The sequence below is a fragment of the Varanus komodoensis genome, unplaced genomic scaffold, assembly GCF_004798865.1.
Source record: "Varanus komodoensis strain SLA01 unplaced genomic scaffold, ASM479886v1 scaffold7_3, whole genome shotgun sequence".
In the NCBI taxonomy this organism is placed as follows: Eukaryota; Metazoa; Chordata; class Lepidosauria; order Squamata; family Varanidae; genus Varanus; species Varanus komodoensis.
This window is the reverse complement of record NW_025336480.1, coordinates 18,377,903-18,400,074: the sequence shown is the minus strand read 5'-3', so window position 1 is coordinate 18,400,074 and position 22,172 is coordinate 18,377,903. Positions and strand designations below refer to the sequence as shown.

Genomic DNA, 22,172 nt, shown 5'->3' with positions numbered 1-22,172 from the left:
CACTTAAAATGAAACTCTTTTGCAGTGAAAGGAAATAAAGATGTTTCAAGACATTTGCAAGACTACTCTGGGTTTTGTCAATATCCCAGCAATGAACATTTCTGTTCTGGTTTATGCTATTGGTAAATTCCTTTACACTCAACAGAGGTGTTCTGTTCATGATCCACATAAATGTGTGAAGTACACTCATCAGACAAGTTACTTACCCATAACAGATGCTCTCTGCACATTTTATAGCCCAATGCAAGCTGCTCTAATTCCATTTATTAGCTGTCCTTTAAGACATTTTTAAATAAGAAAATAATCTAAACAAACTTTTGGGTTTATTCAAACACAAGGACCCCAATTTTCCATATTAAAAAATTCTAATCCTTTAGTTACAGATAGAAATTTGAAACACAGTTGACAGACAGCTAAAAGGTTCAAAAGCAGTTTTAACAGAATTGGCTTAAAGTCTTTCAAGTTTGACATTTGTTCACATTATCTACTGCACAATACAAATACGGCTTAGTTCAGTTGCCACATATCACAACTAAGTCACCATCTTCATGTAAATAAGCAAATGGTGATGAATACAATTTAGTAGTATTGCCTCACAATACTGAGTTCTCCATTCCTCTCTAGTCTACATCAGAGCCAAACTGCTCCTAAATTGGGTGCTGCAGTTGTTCACCCAGAGGCCTTGCACGCCATGCATTGTTCTCAAAACCTAGTGCAGAAGACTATCAGGCACTCCAACAGCTACAATGATGTTCTGCATTTTATTTTGTTTTATATACATTCAGCAAAGACAGATGTCCCATAGCTTATCCAACACCATGAATATATTGCAGTGAAATATGGATATATAAGAACTAGGGCATTATAGCTTGACCCCTATTTGAATGGCATTTAAAAGCCAATGATGACTATTAACATCATAGCAACCAACTACATGAACTGAACATATGCATACTATTAAAGATTTATGATTTCATTTCCCATAGTCACATTACTGTGGAAGGCACTCACTTCAGAGCTAACGGTGATGTCAATACAACAGTTGGGCCCCTGAACCTCATCAGAAAGCATTAAGTGTTACACAAATCTATAAGGCTATGGAAAAGCAAAACCGTGCAACTCAATAAACATATATGTTAATGAGGAGGGGTGAAGAACAAACAGATCTCTTGAAAGACTTCAACATACTCCAAAACTGGATAAAGCAAATCTAGACTTTTTTTATTTTTTTTAACAATTTGCCAAGACTGGAATGAGAGATAAATAGAAGGCACAACAATTTTGTTTTTGTTTTAATACAAATACAAACTAAACATGAAAAAACTTCCCTAGTTCAATAAAAAAATTTTCACAAGTTCAGGAAGAGTGTTTTAAAGAGTCAAGTTCTAGACATTTAAAACCTATCCCACAATCCTTGTAAGTGGTAAAACAGTAGTGAGAATTCCTTTTCGTGATCATGTACCAAAAGAAAACATTCTATGCACCCTTTCTTCCATTTTTAAAGCGCCACAGAGAAAAGGGTAATGTCGATTTTCCAGCGGCAACATCTCCATACTGGGGTTGGATAGTCACATGACCCCACCTCCCAAAGAATAAACCAATTTCCCTGCCCTTGAAATGTTTGTCACGTGCTAGGTTTTCCTACAGGCTCCTGAACACATGCAGCTGAAAAGGATAATTCCACTGACTGAAGCGCACCCCATCTCAGTAAGAAAAAAGCTCCACACATTCCATTGGAAAAACCACTGGTACCAAATAAAAATAAAAATCCAGTCCATATGTCTGCAGCAAGCAAAGATTCAGTTCTTTTCTTTTTAAAATCCATTTTTTTTCCTGAAATACTGTTCCACAAAGCTGGAATTTGGGACAAGGACTAGAAAAAAAATCACGAAACCAAACACAAACAAAATGGGCCAAAATAGTATCAAACGTAGCAGTCTCTATAACAAGGTAGGGCCACATTCCAAGATACCCAAGGCTGAAATTCACAAATCTGCAGGAAGAAGGGTTTGTCTCATCATGTCATCCATTAATCACTGGCGTTGCCCGATGCCCCTTCCAGTGCCAAATCCTGGTTTCTGAGACATCCCTCCACGCGGAGGCCCTCGAATCCCACCTCCCAGCCCCCCACGCGTGCCACCAGGCCCACGGGGTCTGTTGTCTCGACGATCACCCTCCCTGGCTGCTCGTGTTTTTTTCTCTTCCACATTCAAACGCACTTCTCCTCTGAACATTATTGGCTGCAAGAGAAAAGTGGTAAACCGACATAACTAAATAGGTAAGAATACCACAGATAACAGTACATATATGAACAGTGAAATCCTGTAAAAGTCCACTTAGAAATAAGCCCCAGAATTCAATAGGAATTATTTCTATGTAACTGTGTAGGCATAAACCCCAGCCTAATTCATTTCACCACTCCAAAACATTTGGATAGCTGTGCACCCTAGTAGCAGTGTGAAATATTTTTAGCAGATCCCAGCCACTTCTTTCTCCACAGACTGCTCAGGAATTACCAAATCCGTTATCCTGTGATGCATAATTTCCTTCCGTGTCCCCTTTTCATTACTTATTTTTAAAAATTGCATTTAACTGACAAATGGGGCAAGCAGACCAAAGACTTTTCTAATCCCACATTCTGTTCTCACAACAGTCAATCAGAGGTCTATGGGAAGCCCCCAGACAGGACATAAGTGTAAAGTACTTTCCTTGCTAGTATTCTCCAGCAACTGATATTCAGAGACATGCTGCCTCTGATAACAGAAGGAACATATAGTAGCCACAGATAAAACTTATCCTATAAAAATGTGTTTAACCCCCTTTTGATGCTATCCAAGTTGATGGCAATCCCTACATCTTCACACAGAAGATCCCACAGCACCTCTTGTTTATCCTAATCTCCCATCATTCAGCTTCCTTGGATGACCCCAGCTTCTAACAGCATGAGAGGGAAAACAATTTCATCTCTCAACTTCTTCCAGACAATGCATAATGTTGTACCTAACTGAAAGACCCAAATGTTGTAACCTTTCCTCAAAGGGAAGCTGCTCCGACTCTTTTTTCATTTTATTTATTCTGCACCCTCCATTTAACAGCAGCAAATAAAAATTGTTTGGAATGATCACTACAAGTTAATGCTGCAATCTTGTCAAGAGGTAAGAAATGCCCAAAACGTACAGCAACATTCATTTAACAGTGCTCAATCATTTCCTTCTTAGAAGAGGGAGCTTTTAAATGGTTGTGCATTTTTTAAAGCAAAAGTTTCCTTTCTTATTTCAAAAGAGGAAAATTTAGCGCCCTTCCACACAGCCCATTTCACTTAAACATTGCTCATTTTTACCCTATTGCTAAGGATCTTCTGAACTGGTTCTGGATCATCAAACACCACAAATCCAAAGTTAGGGAGCTTTCCTCCACTGTTGATGCGTAGTTCCACAACATTTCCATAACCTGCAAGAGAATTTGCAAGTTCTTTGATCACACATTAGACTGCTCTGCAGAAATAGGCATGTACTTTTGGACACAATCCCAGAACCCCACCAGTAGGAAAACAAAGTTCATTACTTACTTTGGAAGAATTCCTTTAGTTCGGTTTTATCCACATCATGAGGGAGGTTTCCAACAAAAAGTTGGTGACTGTCTGGGTATCTAATGATTCGTCTAGATTCTACATCCCCCTGTTCTCCTTCCCGCACTTGAAAAATAGAGAAATAAAATATGCCATAGAAGTTTTATTAATGATTTTGAATACCATAAGGAAGAGCAACTTTTGCTTTCTACAAAACACTCTCATAGCATTATCTGCCATAAAAAGTTGCCAATCATTTAACAAATGCAAGAGCTGTTCATGTTTTCAAATAAAATACAAGAACCAAACAACTTCCCCTTCTCGCTGAAAATCCCCCATTATTAATATACAAGGGATCTCTTAATCAAGAGCTTAAAGCTGAATGTAGTGTCCACATAAGAATTAGTTGTGGTACTTCAGGTGTCAGAGGATCTGAGTTTTGTCCCAAATCCTTCCCAACACAGTGGGAAGACACACAGTGATCAGATAGATTTAATCACCAAATGCAGTCCAGAAATTGGAATACTTAGCTTTTTCTGTTTTAAACAATCAATTACACTTTAATGACTAAATATTATTACCAAGTAACTCATGATGTCTACATAATGCAGCAAAGTGAGATGCTTTAGTTTTTCTTACTTGGTCTAGGGCCTCTTTGTGGGGGGATGTTTGTCCGTTGCTCCCTCACTCTCTGGTCCCGCTGAGGCCTCTGTGGTGGAGTCTGGGATTCAGGTTTAGATTCAGGACGGGGCTACAAAAATGTACCAACACAAACAAGTCAAAATTGCATCTCAACCACTTTGATTCCGATCTTTTTTAAACTAAGAACTCCAGGGAAAGGGGAAAATATGTTCAAAAGCCAGAATGGAGCATTTAACTAGGCATAGCCTGTCCTTTTGAAACTACAATATACAGAGTCAATCTGGACTGGTACAATGAAGTGGAAAAAGTACTTCCTTCCTATAATATTCTACCATCTCTCTCCTGTGACAGAGCAAGCACGCTGTTGTACTTTAATCTTACTTCCTAAAAGTGCTTCCTAAAAATCCTGAGTGGCATCAGACCAGGAAGTTATAGCCAAATTAGGACAGATTATATTATCACCACAAAAAATCAGGAATGAGGTCTTTCCTCCAGCAGGCCCTGTTCCTCTTTGATATTCCAAAGGGGCCTGAAAATGTTTTTTCTTTGCTGGGCTTTTAAAAATGTATTTTATAATCTGAATTATGGTCTGAATCATCTGACTAGCATTATTAATGAGGTAAAATAAATCTAAATGGTTATACATTAAGAAACTCTCTCAAATCATTTAGGCAGTAGCAAGAGTGGTATTGAAAATGCATCACTGGTCATGAGCAAAGTTATCAACACTAACCAAGCTTGACACTTATGCAACCTTAAGTCCTGCGGCACCTAAAGGATTACCAAATTTATTATGTCATAAGCTTTTTGTATTTATTATGTCCTACAGCCCATTTTATCATGCAATCCTAATGCACAAAGTGTATTGAAATATAACTGACACACTACTTGGTGAATTGAATTCCAAACTAGGGTAAAGCAATTTTCCAGCAATAGATAATCCAACCAAGGAAAAGGCTATTGGCTTGCCCACAAAAAAATGAGCATATGGTTAAATCCATTATCAAGTGGCCATTGATATCATCAAGTGACCACTAATCTGAATTCTACAAGACCCATGCCCAAGTTCATTCACTGGCTATTAGATATTCCTACCTGTGATGCAGGTAATTTGACAACATGAGGTGGTATGCCAGATACTGGAACAGCTCCACTGGGTGGTAGATTCTTGCTAGTTACAGATGCCCATGATGAAGTCTGACAAGAACAAATAATATTTCAGTATTACTTAATAATTCCAGATATCTATATTCTTCAAAATTATACAATGCTTTTGCATTCTCCAAAATTCCTATTATCTCTCATCCATAATTCCACAGTCACAATTTCTTGCATATTATAGACCATTTATATAAACAGTATTTAATGCTTTCATTATTTTAGCATTTCCCTTTGGTAAATAACAAGCCAAGTTTCTTTTCATGTACTCCCAAAAGCTGAGAAACAAAAGTGATGTACAAATATACTTGCTTCTTGGTTGTTACAAAATTAGCTTATCTAAACCCACTCAACTGGTTAATGGCTGCAGATGTCACTATGGCAGTCTCTGTTTTCGCCTGCAGAATGTGTAATGAATGCATACATAGAACAATTAGGAGAACCAGAAACCCAATAGGTGTTTTCCTGACATTTTGGTACAAACTAATTCTGAGTATTACACTCAACAGCGGTCACTCTGCTGGTGGAAGTCTGTCTGCTAGCAGAATGAAAAGGAGGCTTTTTTTTTATCAGTCCTTCCTCTGTAGCCCCCTGCATATGCAGCATGAGATCTACTCTGCATGGTCCCTCCACTAGAGATCTAGATGCTGACGAAAGGCTGCAGGGGAAGAAGAATCATAAAAAATGTCTTCCTCCTGCTTCTGCTGGCAAATCAGCAAAAGTGAATACCACTCTATACAACCCTGATTCTCTACAACTCTAGTCACCCAAATGTCACTATTCCTAGAACTCCATTTCTATTCAGATATATGAAACTGTCTTTTCTTCAAATAACATAAACATCTACATAGTTCATAGATTTCAGCAACTCCCGTAAACACTCTCCCACTTCATTGTTTAAGCAACTAAAGTTAAACTAAGAAGTTCGCTGCCATAGTAATTGGTGGTGGCTGCTAATCTGGATAGCTTTAAAAAGGTATGGATAGATTAATGCGGGACGAGGCTATCAGTAGCTACTAGTCTTGCTGGCCATGTGCTTCCTCCTTTACCAGAAGTGATACGCTTGCAAACACCAGCTGCTGAGCAGCTTGGGCAGGAGGAGGACTTGCACGCATCCTGTTTAAGGGATCCTGTCTGAAGCTGGTTTGCCACCCTGTGGTGGACTAGACTGACCTTCGGTGTAATCCAGCATGTTCTTATGTTCTTAAGCTAAAATACACAGGGGTAAGCTTCACAAGGAATATAGTTAAAGACTTGCATGTTACCCTAGGGTCCTCTTGCACTACAGGAGCTGGGTCTGCAGGGACTGGAGAAGGACTCTTCTCCACTGCCTCCTCAGGAGCCACTTCCTCCAGCACTAACTCAGGTTTTTCTTCCTGAGTTTCTGGTTCAGGCTCCTGTTCAGGTTCAGGTTCAGGTTCCTGTTCAGGCTCTGCAACTGGTTCTTCCAACTGTTCCTCCAAGTCATTGCTGTTGATGGGTAAAATACCATAATTAAACATAATCTGTCTACAAATCTCAATAGCAAAACTTAACAATATCTAAGCTGTATGCTGCTTCAGCACTGGTGCTGCATACAACCTTCCAATCTTATGCAACAATTCAACTTACGTCAGCAAAGTTTCTCTTGCTTCTTAATCAGCAGAGATTTTTCATGCACTTCTATAAACCATGCATACACAGAGAGCGTGAAAGTTGAAAATCTGTCTTGCAACACCCTTCCCTTCCAGTAAGTTTTAAGAACTGATAGACCTTTAGTGCCAAAATTACTTAATATCTTGACAGACAAGAGATTAAAACAGAGAGACTGGAGACTAGGTCCTAGCAATACATATTATTCTCCAGAAAACTGGGCTATTAACTTCATTTCAGCCAGCAGTATCAGGCAAACTGGTCAGAAGAGATGGCCTAACCATGACATGCATATTTACCTGACAGATGGCTCATAGTAGGCTGCTGGGTCATCAGCAACAGCCTCAGGAGTCTGCTGCCTTTCCTCAGGTTCCTCTGCCTCTTCCTCGGATTCTAATGAAATAAGTAGCAGCTTTTATTCAAGAGATCATGAGTTCCCCGGCCAGTTTCTGCACTGCAGTCAATATGCACTCAATTTTTCACATACTAGGGATGTGTTAATTTTATCTAAACAGCTATCTTTATAATTTGATACTATTATAACCAATCTTAAAACTGATGACCTCAGTGCATTTGTTTCAATAACGATAGATTAAATAAAGCACTTAAGAAACATTTTGTGCATCATAGTCTGCTGTAATCCCTACATTGTAGTAAAGCAGAGCAGCGTTCCATATTGCAAGATTAATATTACATTACATTTTTAACCCACCCCTACCCTTTTTGAAGATTGGTGCCAATCTTCAAAAAGGGTAGCAGAGGGGACCCAGGGAATTACAGGCCGGTTAGCTTTACATCCATTCTGGGTAAAACAATGGAAAGGCTCATAATAGGGAACACTCTAGAAACCCTAGATTGGGAAGGGAGGTTGGCAGCCATGCAATATGGCTTCCACAAAAACAAGAAAAACCTTGTAGAATTCTATGACAAGGTTTCAAGGTGACTAGACGGAGGGGACGTGGTTGATGTGGTTTACCTGGATTTCAGCAAGGCTTTTGACAAAGTTAAAGTCAGCAAGGTCTTTGACAAAGCTATCCTAGTTAAGAAATTGATGAGTTTTGGGATAGACCGAATCACTATCCGATGGATTAGGGAATGGTTAATGGACCAAAAGCAGAGGGTAACTGTTAGTGGGGAATCATCAGGATGGCGGCCAGGGACAGTGGGGTCCCCCAGGGCTCTGTCCTGTGAGTGATCCTGTTCAAACTTTTCATCAATGACATGGAAGAAGGGGTGACTAGTCTGCAATTCGAAGATGATACTAAAATGGAGGCAGTGGCCACAACTGAGGAGCAAGTACTCCAGATCTAGAAAAGATACTGACAGACTATGGAAGTGGGCAGGCAACAACAATGCATTCAATACAGATAAGTGCAAAGGCTTGAATTTGGGGCATAGGAATAGATGTCATCAGTACAGCTTAGGGGACAAGTGGCTGGAGAGCAGCACTTGAGTAAGGGATCTCAAGGTAATGGTTGACTGCAGGATAAACCTGAGTCAGCAGTGTGACGCAGCAGTCAAGAGAGTGTATGCCACCCTTGGATGCATATCCAGAAGTGTGGCTTCTTGATAGAGAGGTATTCTCTAGAATACCAGGTATTCAGGCCACTCTACACGACTCTGGTATGCCTGAAACTGGAGTATTGTGTTCAGTCCTCGGCCCCACATTACAGGAGAGATATTGTCAGGTTGGAATCACTGCAGTGAAGGGCCACAAGGATTGGGGCTGGTTTGCAGAAGAAACTGTATGAGACGAGACTGAGGAAACTGGGTCTTTTCAGTCTGGAGAAGAGGAGACTCTGAGGGGATCTATTAGGGGCATATCAGTACATGAGAAGTTGTCACACAGAGATGGGTCGAGGCCTGTTTTTCCCTGCAGAGGAGAGCAGGATGCATTCCAATAGAACAAAGCTCAGGGAACCAAGGTTTAAGTTGGATGCCAGGAAGGACTTCCTGACAGTTAGGACCCCGAGGGTATGGAATAGGCTCATGGGAGGTGATGGGGCTTCAATCACCTCCATGGGAAGTGATTGAAGCCCTATTGGTGAGGGTGTTCAAGGATAGGCTGGACATGCACATGGTAGGCATGTCATGAGTGGAGCCACGGGTCAGACTAAATTTCTTTCCCAAGGAACTCAAGGGAGCTTACAAGCTTTTCTTCCTCCCTTATATCCTCACAACAACCCTGTGAGGTAGATTAGGTTAAGAATCTGTGATTGGCCCAAAGTCAACTAATGAGCTTCGGATTCCCAGGTCCCAAACCCTCTAACCACCTCTCCACAATGGCTCTCAACAGGTCCAAGAGAAGTTTGCAATGATTCCCTTAGTGAAATTATGGCCAATGCAAGGACTTCCTTATTTGTAGCTCAATCTACTAGCCACTATGGTAATCCAGCTCTAAAATGATATCCCTAAAATGCAGGAGATTAACTCGAATGGATCCCATTCCAAAGGTCAGTAGAAGTACTATGTGTACTTCCTGGCCCAAGAGGATAATTTATTTAGGTATCCTGCAATTCATTATTCCCAGAGGAGGAAGGATGACTAGTGATAACAAAGAGCAGAGCTGCCATTGACAGTTACCTTTTTTGCTTTCTTATGTAACTAAACTTTGTTCACATCACAGAACAAACAGGAGATCCATGCAATGCACAGACTGCTGAGGCAGGGTTTCCACTGAAGCCTCCAAATGTTTTTCAAAAGCAGACTGTGTTACAAAGGCACACTGCAGTAGTCTGTCCTCAGAACAACAAACAGCTGCCCAAGACAGAAACAGCTATAGCTCCTGAACCAGTAAAATGTGACTACTACTGTGTCTCAATCTGGCAATTGCTGCAATGTGAAGAGCTGAAGGCTGTAATGAGCCAAAGGTACCCCTAAAACCACAACCATCAGGATTGGAGAGTCCCCTCCACAAAAATTGTTACACCAGTTTAATGCTACTATTGTCACCGTTAGGACTTCAGTTTTACCATACAATGTCAATCAATTTCTCCAGCAACCAACCAGATTGATTGAGCCAATGAAGGTTTTAAGGAGGCAGTAAAATTACACAACAATTTAAAGAAGCTTCTCACAACTGCCTTTCACCAGCTACATGCTCCGACTAAATTCTACATACAGTAACTATGAAAACAGAATTTGGTAAACTTGTTTATTCCAAAACTAGGTGGGATATTCAACTTAAGTTATGCTTGTAACTGTATCGTTGAAAGTGCATTGGTTTTTCAGCTACATATGCAAAGCAAACTAGACTGTCATACTCCTTTAAGTTGTATAAGGCTCATCTTTTTAGGGTCCTGCTTGAAAAGATCTTTAATGGACTTTTAAAGGATAGAGGATATTCTTTTTTTCTAATTCTGAAATTTTAGTGTGTGTTGATATTGGGAATTCGACTGTGTTTATTCTTTGTAAGAAGGTTGAACCTGGCTGGGCAAGTCATAATATAAGTTACTCAGAATGTAGGAGTAAAACATGCTAACAGAGTCAGGATGTTCACCTGCACTTACCCTCTGGAGGTTCAGCATCTAAATCACCAAAAACTTCATCCTGGTAGCGAAATATGTCATTATGGACATAAAACTTGTTCGCAACAGACCCCTGGAGAAAACATAAAGAGGAAAATAAAATTCTGCTACTCATACTCATTGTACTTGTAACCAATACAATGCTACTGCTAATCTGCCAGCATAAATCATTTTCTCGCCTTCAAGACAGTCCAACAGTGCTTTATCTATTTTTGCTTTGCAGAAAATACAGAGAGATGCTTCTATTGGTAACACAATCATTAATCTCTGAGCCATCTTAAAATACTTGATACACCATGGCAGTTTAATACAGTCAAGGTGAGGATTAGGAGAATAGGGAGGATACACTTCTACATTCTGCTTCAGATTGAAAGGCAATGCAGTCTTACCTTCATGTATCAGATATTCCTAATCTATTGGAGGGTAGGGGCTGCTCTTTCACTAAATAACGCCAACCTGAAACTCCACGCAGTTCAATGTATTGCTCCTATATCTGTGTTTATCTACTATTTTGTGTGCATCTTATTAGTAATGTTTGAAATTCATGCAATGCATAGATAGCCCGTAGGTGCTTGATACTGATTTCTTTTAGTAAAGTTTCCTAGACAGTTACCATTTCTCCCTTTCTGATTCTTCCAACACAGTATTACCATACAAACAGAGAAGCACTGGTGCAAGAACTACTTTAAGGACATTTACAACCTTAGCCAGCCAGAAAACAAAAAGATAATCCTTATGTCTGTGACTGCAGTACAGTAGGCCCCCAAAATTTGTGAGGGTTACATTCCTAAAGCACCCACAAATTGTAAAAAACCGCGAATTTGGTGCCAGCTATGGGCACTGGCTGCCAAGGCAGTGCGGGCTGGCTGGGGAGGCAGGCAGGAATTGTTTTCTCCTAGCAAGTCCAAACTCAGAGGAAACAATCTCCTTGCAAGTAAGATGCCACATGGGGAGACACTGGCTTACTTGCTAGAAGATCAGCTTGGACTCAGAGAAAAATCCAGTGAAAGACAAGCCGCAAATGCTGAACCGCGACTTCAAGAGGGTATACTGTATTCATGATTGATGGGACAGCAATTCAGAATTTGAGACATTTGTACAATTTGTAGCACCCATATCCAGTCACAGTTGATAACAATCACGTCTGTACAGAAAACCTGGCAACAAATATATTGGGGGAAGAAAAAAGGAAGCGAACCATACGGCTGGAAAAGTGCTCCAAAAAGGTTGTTCAAAATACCAAACTGAACACAAGCTTAAAGATCTGTAGCTTGTATGAACTTGGCAGGCAGTCAATCCAGAGAGCCAGTCACTGCAGAGACCTTTGGCTATGGGTGGTATAGAGAGGAGGAGGAGAAATTCCTGCTGTACTTACAAGCCTCCAATCCACAGGACCCTCCACAGGGCACTTTGGCACTGAAGGACAGGAGTATGCCCCTTTTAATGAACTGCTAGGGTCTGGCAAGGAGACAACAAAGAGCTCCCACATTTGTTCAACAGCATGCTACATTTTAATGCAATGTGTAGAGTAGGGAGTGTTGCTCTTCTAGCAGCCTTGAAACAGAGAGGATCAGAATGTTCCATCCTTCCTCTGTCAGCCCATTCACTTACCTGCATACAATTCTTTGCCATCAATAGCTGCAAGCAAGTGCTTAAATACAAGGCCACTCAAGACTTATAGAGAAGTTTCTGTGTACAGCTCACAACAATTCCTGCTTAACAAAGCTTCAAAGAATCCTCATCTCTGCACAGGTACTGCAGCATACACATCAGAATAATAGAAACTTGTACTATTACCCAGGAACAGATTAATAAACGTCCACTGGTACACTAAAGCCCAAAGCCAGGAGCACAAGCTAATGTATTACAGGAGTCTTGTATCAAAGCTGACCAATGCACAAAAAGGTTACAGATCTTTAGCCAGCAAAAACTTGCCTAAACTGTGCTACTTAAATACATAGCAACTTTTCCATAAGTTATATGACATCAGAAATCTAAAACCTTCAGTTACAAAACTTTATGTCCTCCATATCCGCTGACAAGTAGTGCATTGGTTTCATCCCACATGCATCATTCCCTACTGTGGTCAGACAATGAGGGCAACTTTACACATTACCATTTATATATGCATTCAATCTTCACTCAAAATCTTAACATGAAAGTGAGATGAGTACAGCTACAAATACTATGTGAGACAGTTGACTGGATGGATAAATTTTGCAATGATCAATTAAGGGCTGCTAATATCTATCCCATTGTTCATCTTATATCTTTCCCCCATTTTACGGTTATGTTTGGGAAAAGTAATTTTATTCAAATTGCTCTTTTGTGTACTATACAAATGAAACAGTAAAAGAGATACCTCCTTAGCTCAGCTATAGAAGCTAACACCATGTTACATCTAAGATAATTTTTACTGGGTTTGAAACATTTTAAAGTGCAACTGAATTATGGGAACAGGATGTCTAATACATCTTCACTATCTACAAGATTGCAATTATCTATTTAGCAAGAATTACTAAATGCTACTAAAGGCACAGTCTTGTGGGTTGTGGTCTCAATGTCTGTAGGTGCCCAAACTTGGAGGCTTATAAGCACTGTATGCAGTATGGGAGGAACAGCAGAGGTCATCTTCTCTTCCCTCCACGCAAAGCATTCCACAGGCCTCTGGACAGCTTTTATCCTCCCTTCCCTCCCCAACCATCACAATGGCTCCTTTTACTCTTGGAGAGGCAGACATTGTGATCCTTTCCATGAAGGAGAAAGGGAGGGATGGATTTCTATTCCAAACTCTGAAAATAGGAAGTTGTCTTGACTTCAGACATGGGAATCCAAAACATTCTATGTCCCCTCAGTTGCTGTCCAGGGGCCACAGGATTGCTCCCTAAGTTAGAAGATATTTAAGAAGTAATGTTTCTCATTTACAAGAGCATCTGGGCTCCAAACTTTCTAATGCTACCATGAAACTGTTTTATTACAAAGGCATCACTCAAAGTTTGTATTACCTTGTTTCCATGCAGTTGGCCAGCTTATTTCCTAACTTATATTCTGAAGTCACTATGAGAAGGTACATATAATTTTGACTTAATTAACCTATGCCTGTTGTTTAAATACAAATCTGCTCACAGAATCTGCTCCCACCAGTTCTCCAAACAGCTGGTTGAGAATGGGGGCTGGGGGACTTTACAACAGGCAATGAAGGCAGTCAGCCCAGTATACCTGCTTCCCAACACAATCTTCCTTGTGCAGCTATTCCGCACCAGAAGCAGGCTTCCACTAGTCTGCCAAACAGCTGATTGGTGGGTTAGCAGAAATCCAATTTTCTCCTCACATGCCTTGTGTGGAAGTGGCATCACAAGAAGATGGGGTTGAATTGGAGTGGCAGAGCACCCACATAAAACAGATGGACGAGATCTATACTTAACCAAATAGTGCTGCTATATCTAGCACTTTGATAGAAAATGCTGCACATAGTTTTTCCAATTTATTTAACAGAAAAGAAACAACCCAGCTAAATATTAAAGGGCAGATCAAAGGTGCTATTACAACATAGCCTTTATTTCAAAATTAGCACAAAGCAATGATTCATAAAAATATGAACTACTCTAGACTCTACTTGTTCATCACTTGGTGTCATGCTCTGAATTCAAACTCAGATAGTAATTTGCTGTTCAGTTTTATAAGAATGACATGCATATACCCATACTTCTAGTTGTCCTTGAAGTATAAACAGATTTCTACTTAAAACAGATTAGCATGAGATTTACAGTGAACCTGTGTGCTCGCTCATGCGTTCTTTCTCCCTCCCTCTCTCCTCCCCCCCATCTCTGTCTCACTTGGATAGAAAATGCTACACTGTAAATTTCTCTAACACATTTAAAGGAAGACAAATGTAGTATATTGAATATGCTATTACAATGCGACAAATACTAAAACAACCAGAAAGTCAAATGATGATGTTATTTTAAATAAGCACAATCAGAAAGTCCAAACTAAGTGCCAAGTAAAACAACATCTTACACACACTAACATATCGGGCATACAAAAATGTATTATATAACTCAATGCAAGAAACAAATACTTCCTGTGCAAGGTCTTAACAAAAGATTTAATCCTGCCTGCAATTAACTTGACAGTTAAAGAGTTAAGAGAAATGCAAGAGAAGTTCAAGAATTTTAAGGATATCAGGAAGTGCTATTTAACAATGCATGTAGGTAACAATAGTGCAAGTTCTGTGATAAGACAATCTGCCATAAAGTACTGAAGAATGCACCTAATACATTGTTGAATCAGGGGTTTTTTAGGACAACCCCCCCCCCGGCCCCATATATCTAACTCATGGAGAACAGATAATACTGTAACAGTGGGAAGGACACTAGAAGAGCTATTTTCTTTATAATCCTTAACATTGTTTTATATATTTCTGGCATAGATTTTGAAGGTCATGGCCAGTCAAATAACAACATTTACTTAGGACCACCCCAAGTTCAGCTACCAAAAGTAAGAGAATAAACAATATTTTCAAATAAAGCCGTATCATCATATGTATCTGCTAACCATTAATCAGTGTGGACAAAAATCTGTTTTATATTTTAAAAATTGGATTTCTAAAATTTGAATTGGATTTTTTAATTTAAATCAGATTTTTTTTAAAAATGAAATGCTTTTTGAGGAAAAATCTATCTAAAGATAGCCCTCTATTTAAGATAGATTATAGTCCAAAGTTTATTCAGCAAGAAATAAGGATCAGTTTTTAATTATACAGCACAAGGTTGTATATTCATGCAATGTTTAAATTTTTTGGTAAATGAATTCTTTTAATCCATTCACAATGTCATGCTCTTCTAGGTTTCATAAGTTTATTGGGCAGTTTTTCTAACTAGAAGGTATAGTCACAGTTGCTTGGTTTTATAGTTTTCAATACGGTGAATTTGAGTCTGCAGATCACATGCCTCCTGACAGCAAAAATGTTAAAAAATACAGAGTTGAGAAAAAGACCTTAATCCCATTGCTTCCTTTGCAAATCCATGTACACAAAATCAACCCCTCACCTCTAAGGGCTAAGCTTCAAAAATTCAATGAATAGAAGATTTTTGGGAGTAGAATAGAGCTGTACAAGAAGCTAAGTATGAGGAGAGAGGGGTAAGCAGTAAAAGTGAACACTGTTGAGCAGAATACTACATAGGTCTTCAGAACTTTATGTGTATAGCCAGTTTATCATATTAATCTTTTACTGGAAGAGAAAACCAGTAATGGCAGCAGGCCATAAGAGAGACCCAGACTGAGAATATTTTAATGAAGTTCCTCTACCTACAGGTAAGGCAGGCATACATGCAAATTATGTTGAAAAGCATGATTCACATCATAACTTAAATCAATTTGACTTAAATCAAATCTACCCAGCCATTAATACTTCAGAACATTGCATGTGGATTTGGACGGGAAGCTTACAATACTAGTCTGCCTGAATCTTTATTTCTGCTGAACACCACTGCCACTACAATTGTTTCACTCTTCTCTTGTGAGGATGACAAAAGGAAAACCTAACAGCCATGTTATATCTGACCAAGAATACATCTGCTCCCATATTCAAGTCACACAACTGCCAACCAGCTACCCATGTGAAACCTACAAGCAGTACAGGAACGCAGCAACACTCTCACTCAAGTTCCACAGCAGCTGGTGTATCCTGGAATACTGCCTCTGATACTGGAGGTAGCATACAGCCATCAGGACTAGTTGCCCATGATAGCTTTATCTTTCCTGAACATCTGATCCCCTTTAGAGCCATCACCACATCTTGTAGAACTGAATTCCACAGTTTAACTGTGCACTATGAGTATGTGAAGTGGTATTTCCTTTTATCTGTCCAAATCTCCACAGATCAACTCATGGTCATCCCATAAAACTGAAGTTTTATCCACTTTCTCTGTTCCACACTTAATTCCTCTATCACATCTTCCTATACTTACCCTTTTTCTAAGTTAAATAATGCTTTTGCTGATAGGGGAGTTGTTCGACCACCTCCATCACTTTAGTTGCCTTTTCCTGCATTTTTGAACTCTACAAAAACGCTTTTAGGTTCAGTGACAAGAACTAAGTGTGCATGCACCACAGTTTTGTATAAGGGAAATATGAGCTTGACAGTTTTATTTTCAGTTGCTTTTCTAATTATACCCAACATGAAATTTGTCTCTTTCACAGCAGACACAAACTGGGCTGACATTTAAATTAAACTGTTTACCACAAACCCAAGAATGGTGTGCCAGCTTCTCTTTATAGACTAGAACTGTGAAGGGAAGGAATTGTCCCCATAATTGTGCTGAGGCTTGGAAGGCTCAGTGCGATGAAGGAGAAGTTTCCTATCCCAACCCCAAACTAGAAGGGAAGGCTGGATATAGCTGTTTCGGCATTGGGTGTTTAAAGCACCCTGGCTGAGCAGTACTAAAGTAAGCCTCTTTTCCCCTTCCCCAAGATCTGAATGTTTGGCAATGGAGGAGAGGAGATTGACGCCTGACCTCCCACAGAGATGCATCACAAGAGCACCCTATGAGAGATCTCACTGGACACAGTGGAACTTATGTTAAGAATAAACAGGACTTCCCTGAAAGGGAAGGTGCAAGGGGCCTGACAATGTTGGCTCATGCATCCTCCCCTTTAATGCAAAGTATGTGGGTCCTGGCACTCACACACCAAAATTTCTTGTTTATGAAGTATGAGAGCAAAGCTTTGCAGTAAACAATATTTCCCAAAAATGTATATTGACAGTTATCCCTTTGTAACACAACTAAAATATAAAGAACATCTAACACATAGGTAAGTACGGATATTTTTGTAGGTAAGTACAGATATTTTTGTGGAACTATACACATTGTAAGCATTTCTCTTAATAAAAATTCTCTGCATTTGTTAACAACCCAGTTTTAAAACAGTGCTGCAGGTAACAATAAAGAGGAAGTTCTACCCACCCTTCCCTAGCATCCCTGACCCTGAAGCCTCAATAGCATGATGATTCATGTTTATAAATCCCAGCAGGCAACATACCTCAGGAGCAAGAACAAAAGTCTGCATGAACCTCCGCATTGGTTGCGTGTTATTTGAGAGCTCGCCCATGACCTGCACAACGACACCATCATTAAGAGTGGCATGGGCATCCACATGGCGAATCTTCGTGCGGCAATCCTTAAAATTCAGTGACAAAACCTTCTTGTGGATATCCTAAGCAAATCAGTGAAAGAAATATTAGAGGAGGCCAAAAGGATTTGAGAGACAAAAAAGATTTGAGAAACCAAATATTAAGTGTCATGAATGCATTTAGTGGCACAAAGAATAAAATGAAGAACTAGAAAACAAATCACAGGCACATATAGCCAAGAGTCTCATTCCTTTAGTTGATTCAAGCCTTTGTGTCAATAAATGCCTTTCTTCAATAAAGTTAAATATTTAACTTTTAATGACACCTTCCTTAAATTACATCCTCTGTACTAAATCTAAAATTCTAACTTCAAATAATAGGGCAGGCACTGAAAGACACATTAAATATAGTAAGAGTAGAAATTTTAAGTGCTAAAAGATCCTCAAAGACTATTCTAATGATGATGTTACTACTTAAGACCTGTGAACATTTTACACAGTCTTGTGAATGGCTGGCACAGGTCTCACACCCTATAAACTAAAATCTATCTTTCTAATTTGAAGTATTTTCAGACATTTACACTGGCCAGGTTTCACACAATCAGCAAGAAAAAGAAGCCACTCTCTATCTTCTCACAAGCCAGTTGTGTACAGCACCATCTGCTTGATTACACTCGTGGCATGTGGGCTGTCATGCAGTCTAAACCCACAAGCTGGACAGCAGTGGATCACTTCCAAACCACCCATGGGTTATAGAACTCTATAACCCATGGGTTCTGGGGTAGTTTGGAAGCCACTCCCACCATGCACCTCTCTGGGTTCAGACAACATGGTTGCTTACACACCATAAAGATAACTTAGCAAGAGGCACAGCACACAAATGGCTCACATGGGAGCAGGAAAACGGAGCTACCATAACTTTCCCCTTCAGAGATTGCACAAACTTGGTGACTGTGTTTTAACTGTGATGACTCAAAGTGACTTCAATGCTTACAGACTGCCCATGAACTGCATCTGCTGGTTTTCCATTTGAATCCAAGCCACCATGGACATAAGAAGAATTCTTTCCATAAAACCTGTGAGAGAACAATTTGCATATATTTCACTTATGTCAATTTCAAACCATTCCATGGGTCTGCAGTATTAAAATGCTACCTATTGCTGTACTTCTGGTTTTAGACACAATAACTTCCTGCTTCATTTCAACAGATAAGTCAGTACCTTATCAAACCAATTTCTGCAACTGTTCATTATCAAGGACATGACTTTTAACTGCCTGTCTTAAACAGATAATCTATATTCCATCTATCCTAGGCTTGTCATTACAACCAGGTCATCACAGAGGACTAGAAATTGCCTGAAGACCAACATGGGTTTGACTGTGACCATGGGTTAAACAAGCAGAGCTGTTGTTGGTTTATCTGAGGATTGTTTCCTCTCTTCCAAGAAAACATGCCACCCAGGTGAGACAGGCTGAAAGTGACATCCAAACAAATGATTAGGGTATGGTGTGTACCAGGCACTATCTGACTAAACAAGCAGCCATAATGATTGAGTGAACCATTGATTTACAATATTTTCCCAAGCCTGAGTCCCTTTAAAAAACCCTCTGGACTTGCTCATTTTGTTATCCAGTTCTTAAGACATCCCTTTCACACCAAATGCCTTCTGCTGCTTTACAAAGAAATTCTGCTTTCTGTATCTTTTTTGTGTAATTCATGACCCGGTAAATTACGTTAACAATTTGGTCAACATAACACCTATACTCCATGGTGTGGTCTAAGGAAAGGCAACTTAGGCAGTTTTGGCTCCAACTTCCATAAGCCTTAACAACCATTGCCAATACACAGGATCATGGGAGTTGAAGCCCAAAATATTTGGGAGGCTGTTCACCTCTTTGTCTTATGTTTTCTGAAGAAGTCTGGAAACTACTTTTTATAAAATTGAGAGTAATGCAAGAATGAGGAATTGCTTAAAAATCACTTCAACACTTTAAGACTATTACTTCACACTGACAATGAAAACAGGTTTTGGTCCTAGATCTTGCATAAGTTTCATTCAAAATCAAGGACAAAAGGAAAATAGATATCTGCAATATTCTAATTCTGTCCATTCCGTTTAAAAATAATGTTTCACCTTTGTCAAGTCAGAATCAAGCAATGAAGTAGTTCTAATGGAACCTGTTCCTGACTCTGTTCATAAAAAATGCCCAGGTTTTATAACCCCTTATCTTCTGGGACATTATGGACAGGAGTGGGGCTTAAATAATTTCTTATTTCAGAATATTTGGGTTAATTTTCAACTATGCTTGCTAGAATTCAAGACTCCACCCCTCCTGCCTCCCACAAATTTGCTAAACTCATCCATAGCCAGCATGCCAGAAAAAGAAAAAGATGGAAGAAGCTGTTAAAAGAGATAATGAAGAAAACATTTACACATTTATCTAATTACACACATTTTAATTCATGCCAGGAACAGAAAAGCATGCCCAAGAAAAAGAGGTAACTTTACCTGTGCAGGTAGTCTGGTGCCTGATTCAGCAGAGTATAATACTGCCTCACAAACTCCCGCCCAACCAGCAGGGGACTTGGCTTCTCCATCACCATTTCTTTGGTCAACTGAAAACTGAAGAACAAAAGCATCATGAAAATTTCAAATCATGGCTTGCAAAGGAAAGTTCCGATAAACTGTAACAAATCTCCTTTTCACACATAGCTGCCAATTTGTTACATACATTGAAATTACCAGAGCACAGTCCTAAACATTATTCAGTCAGAAACAAGTTCACTACCCCTAAATCTCTCAAGGGTAGGAAAGAAGGCAGGCAGGCAATAATCCAAACAGGACTTTCAAAACAATTCCTTCAAAAAGGACAAGAGCCCAAATTTGCAAGGACACTGATAATTATAACAATACAAAAAGCCTCTTAAATTCTTCACAGGGATATTTATGGTACTGGTAAGACCTGTTCACCTCACCTGGCTTCAGAGATGCTAAGTAGAACTTGTTCCAGAAACCTAGCTATGCTAATGTGTTGCAAAAATTATTCTGTCACACTTTCGTGCATATTGTCCACTTCAGATGCATGCAGGCACATAACCATATATACATTACATGAGGCTTAAAAAAAACCTGCATCAGTTGCCTATCAGCCTTATTCAAAGCTCTGATATACATGATATACAATGCCATAAACATCTGGAACAGGGTACCTAGCAGACTACCTTTTCCTATATATACCTAACCAAAGTTCAGCTGTTGCTAGTCATTTCACAAACAACAGAATGCTTATCATTTGTTTGCTTGTTTGTTTTCTGCACCACCTATTAGTCAAAATGGCTCTCTGGGCAGTTTACAAAGTTGTAACAGACAACATATACAATAAAAATAATAACATTAGATCAACAAATATATCAATAAAATAACAATAAAATACTGGGAGGGGACACCCAACAGCCACAGTTTAAATTAATCCAAGGGTGGAATATAATCCAAATTAATCCAAGCTTAAGTGAAAACAAGGGAAGCAGTGGAATATAATAAAAATCAAATAGATTAAAAGGTTAAAAGCCATTTTAAAATTTAAGCTATTAAAACATTGGGCAAATAAGGTTTTTGCCTGTTGCCAAAAAGAGTGGAGAGAGGGTACCAGAAAGGCTCTATGGGGAGCTGATTCCAGAGTCAAGGCACCACCACCAAAAAGGTCCTTCTCCTCATAGCCACCCTCTTAATTTCCTGCAGAGGGGGCTCTCTGAAAGAGCCTCAAAAGATGATTTTGGGGTCTGGGTAGGCACACATGGGAGGAGGCATCTCTTTAGTTAGCCTGGGGCCTCAAGTCATTCAAGGCTTTAAAAAGTAAAGTTAACACTTTGATTTGAGCCTGGATTTCAAATGGTAACCAATGGAATTGGTAGAGGATTGGTGAAATGTGTTCATGTGCCAGTCCCCATCAGCAGCCTCACTGCCCTATTCTGGATCAACTGGAGTTTCCCGATTGTCTTCAAAGGCAGCCCTACATAGTGCACATTACAATAGCCAAAACAAGGGGTTACCTGAGCACAGGTTACTGTTATCAGGTTCTGTCTGACCAGATAGGGCCATGTTGAATCAGCTTGAGCTGATAGAAGGTGCTCCAGGCTGACAAATCCACCTGAGATTCCAGTGATAATTTGAGATCCAGGAGCACCCCCCAGATGACAAACTCTGCTCTTTAGGAGGTATGCAACCCTGTCCAGAACAGGTATAATATCACCAATCTGGAGAGAAGATCCCTGCACCGGCAGCACTTCCATCTTATCTGGATTAAGGTTAGTTGAGCAGTTTATGTCATCCACTCCATTATCAAGCCCAGACACTGATTCAAAATGACCAGTGCCTCACCTGGGTTTGATGAAAAGGAGAGGTAGAGCTGAGTGTCATCAACATATTGATGCCATTTCAATCCACACCTCTGGATAACCCAGCAGTTTCATGCAGATGTTGAACAGCACATGGGGATAAGATGGAGTCCT

The 22,172-nt window shown here is 39.7% G+C and overlaps 1 protein-coding gene across 3 annotated transcripts in view; it reads right to left on the bottom strand.

Annotated features, from left to right (window-relative positions):
- Window positions 1-306: 306 nt before the first annotated feature.
- Window positions 307-22,172, bottom strand: part of G3BP1 (G3BP stress granule assembly factor 1) — a 35,466-nt gene continuing 13,600 nt past the window's right edge. For 2 of the 3 annotated variants that reach the window (XM_044454286.1, XM_044454287.1), the window contains exons 2-12: window positions 20,173-20,286; window positions 18,656-18,737; window positions 17,572-17,745; window positions 10,510-10,600; window positions 7,300-7,393; window positions 6,634-6,838; window positions 5,306-5,407; window positions 4,208-4,319; window positions 3,569-3,694; window positions 3,341-3,471; window positions 307-2,240 (exon numbers count right to left, since the gene is read on the bottom strand). In XM_044454286.1, coding sequence (XP_044310221.1) covers window positions 2,034-2,240; window positions 3,341-3,471; window positions 3,569-3,694; window positions 4,208-4,319; window positions 5,306-5,407; window positions 6,634-6,838; window positions 7,300-7,393; window positions 10,510-10,600; window positions 17,572-17,745; window positions 18,656-18,737; window positions 20,173-20,267 — 1,419 coding nt within the window. In that variant the 5' untranslated portion in view covers window positions 20,268-20,286 and the 3' untranslated portion in view covers window positions 307-2,033. The remainder of the gene's footprint in view (window positions 2,241-3,340; window positions 3,472-3,568; window positions 3,695-4,207; window positions 4,320-5,305; window positions 5,408-6,633; window positions 6,839-7,299; window positions 7,394-10,509; window positions 10,601-17,571; window positions 17,746-18,655; window positions 18,738-20,172; window positions 20,287-22,172) is intronic. The other variant, XM_044454288.1, reaches the window with a different exon arrangement.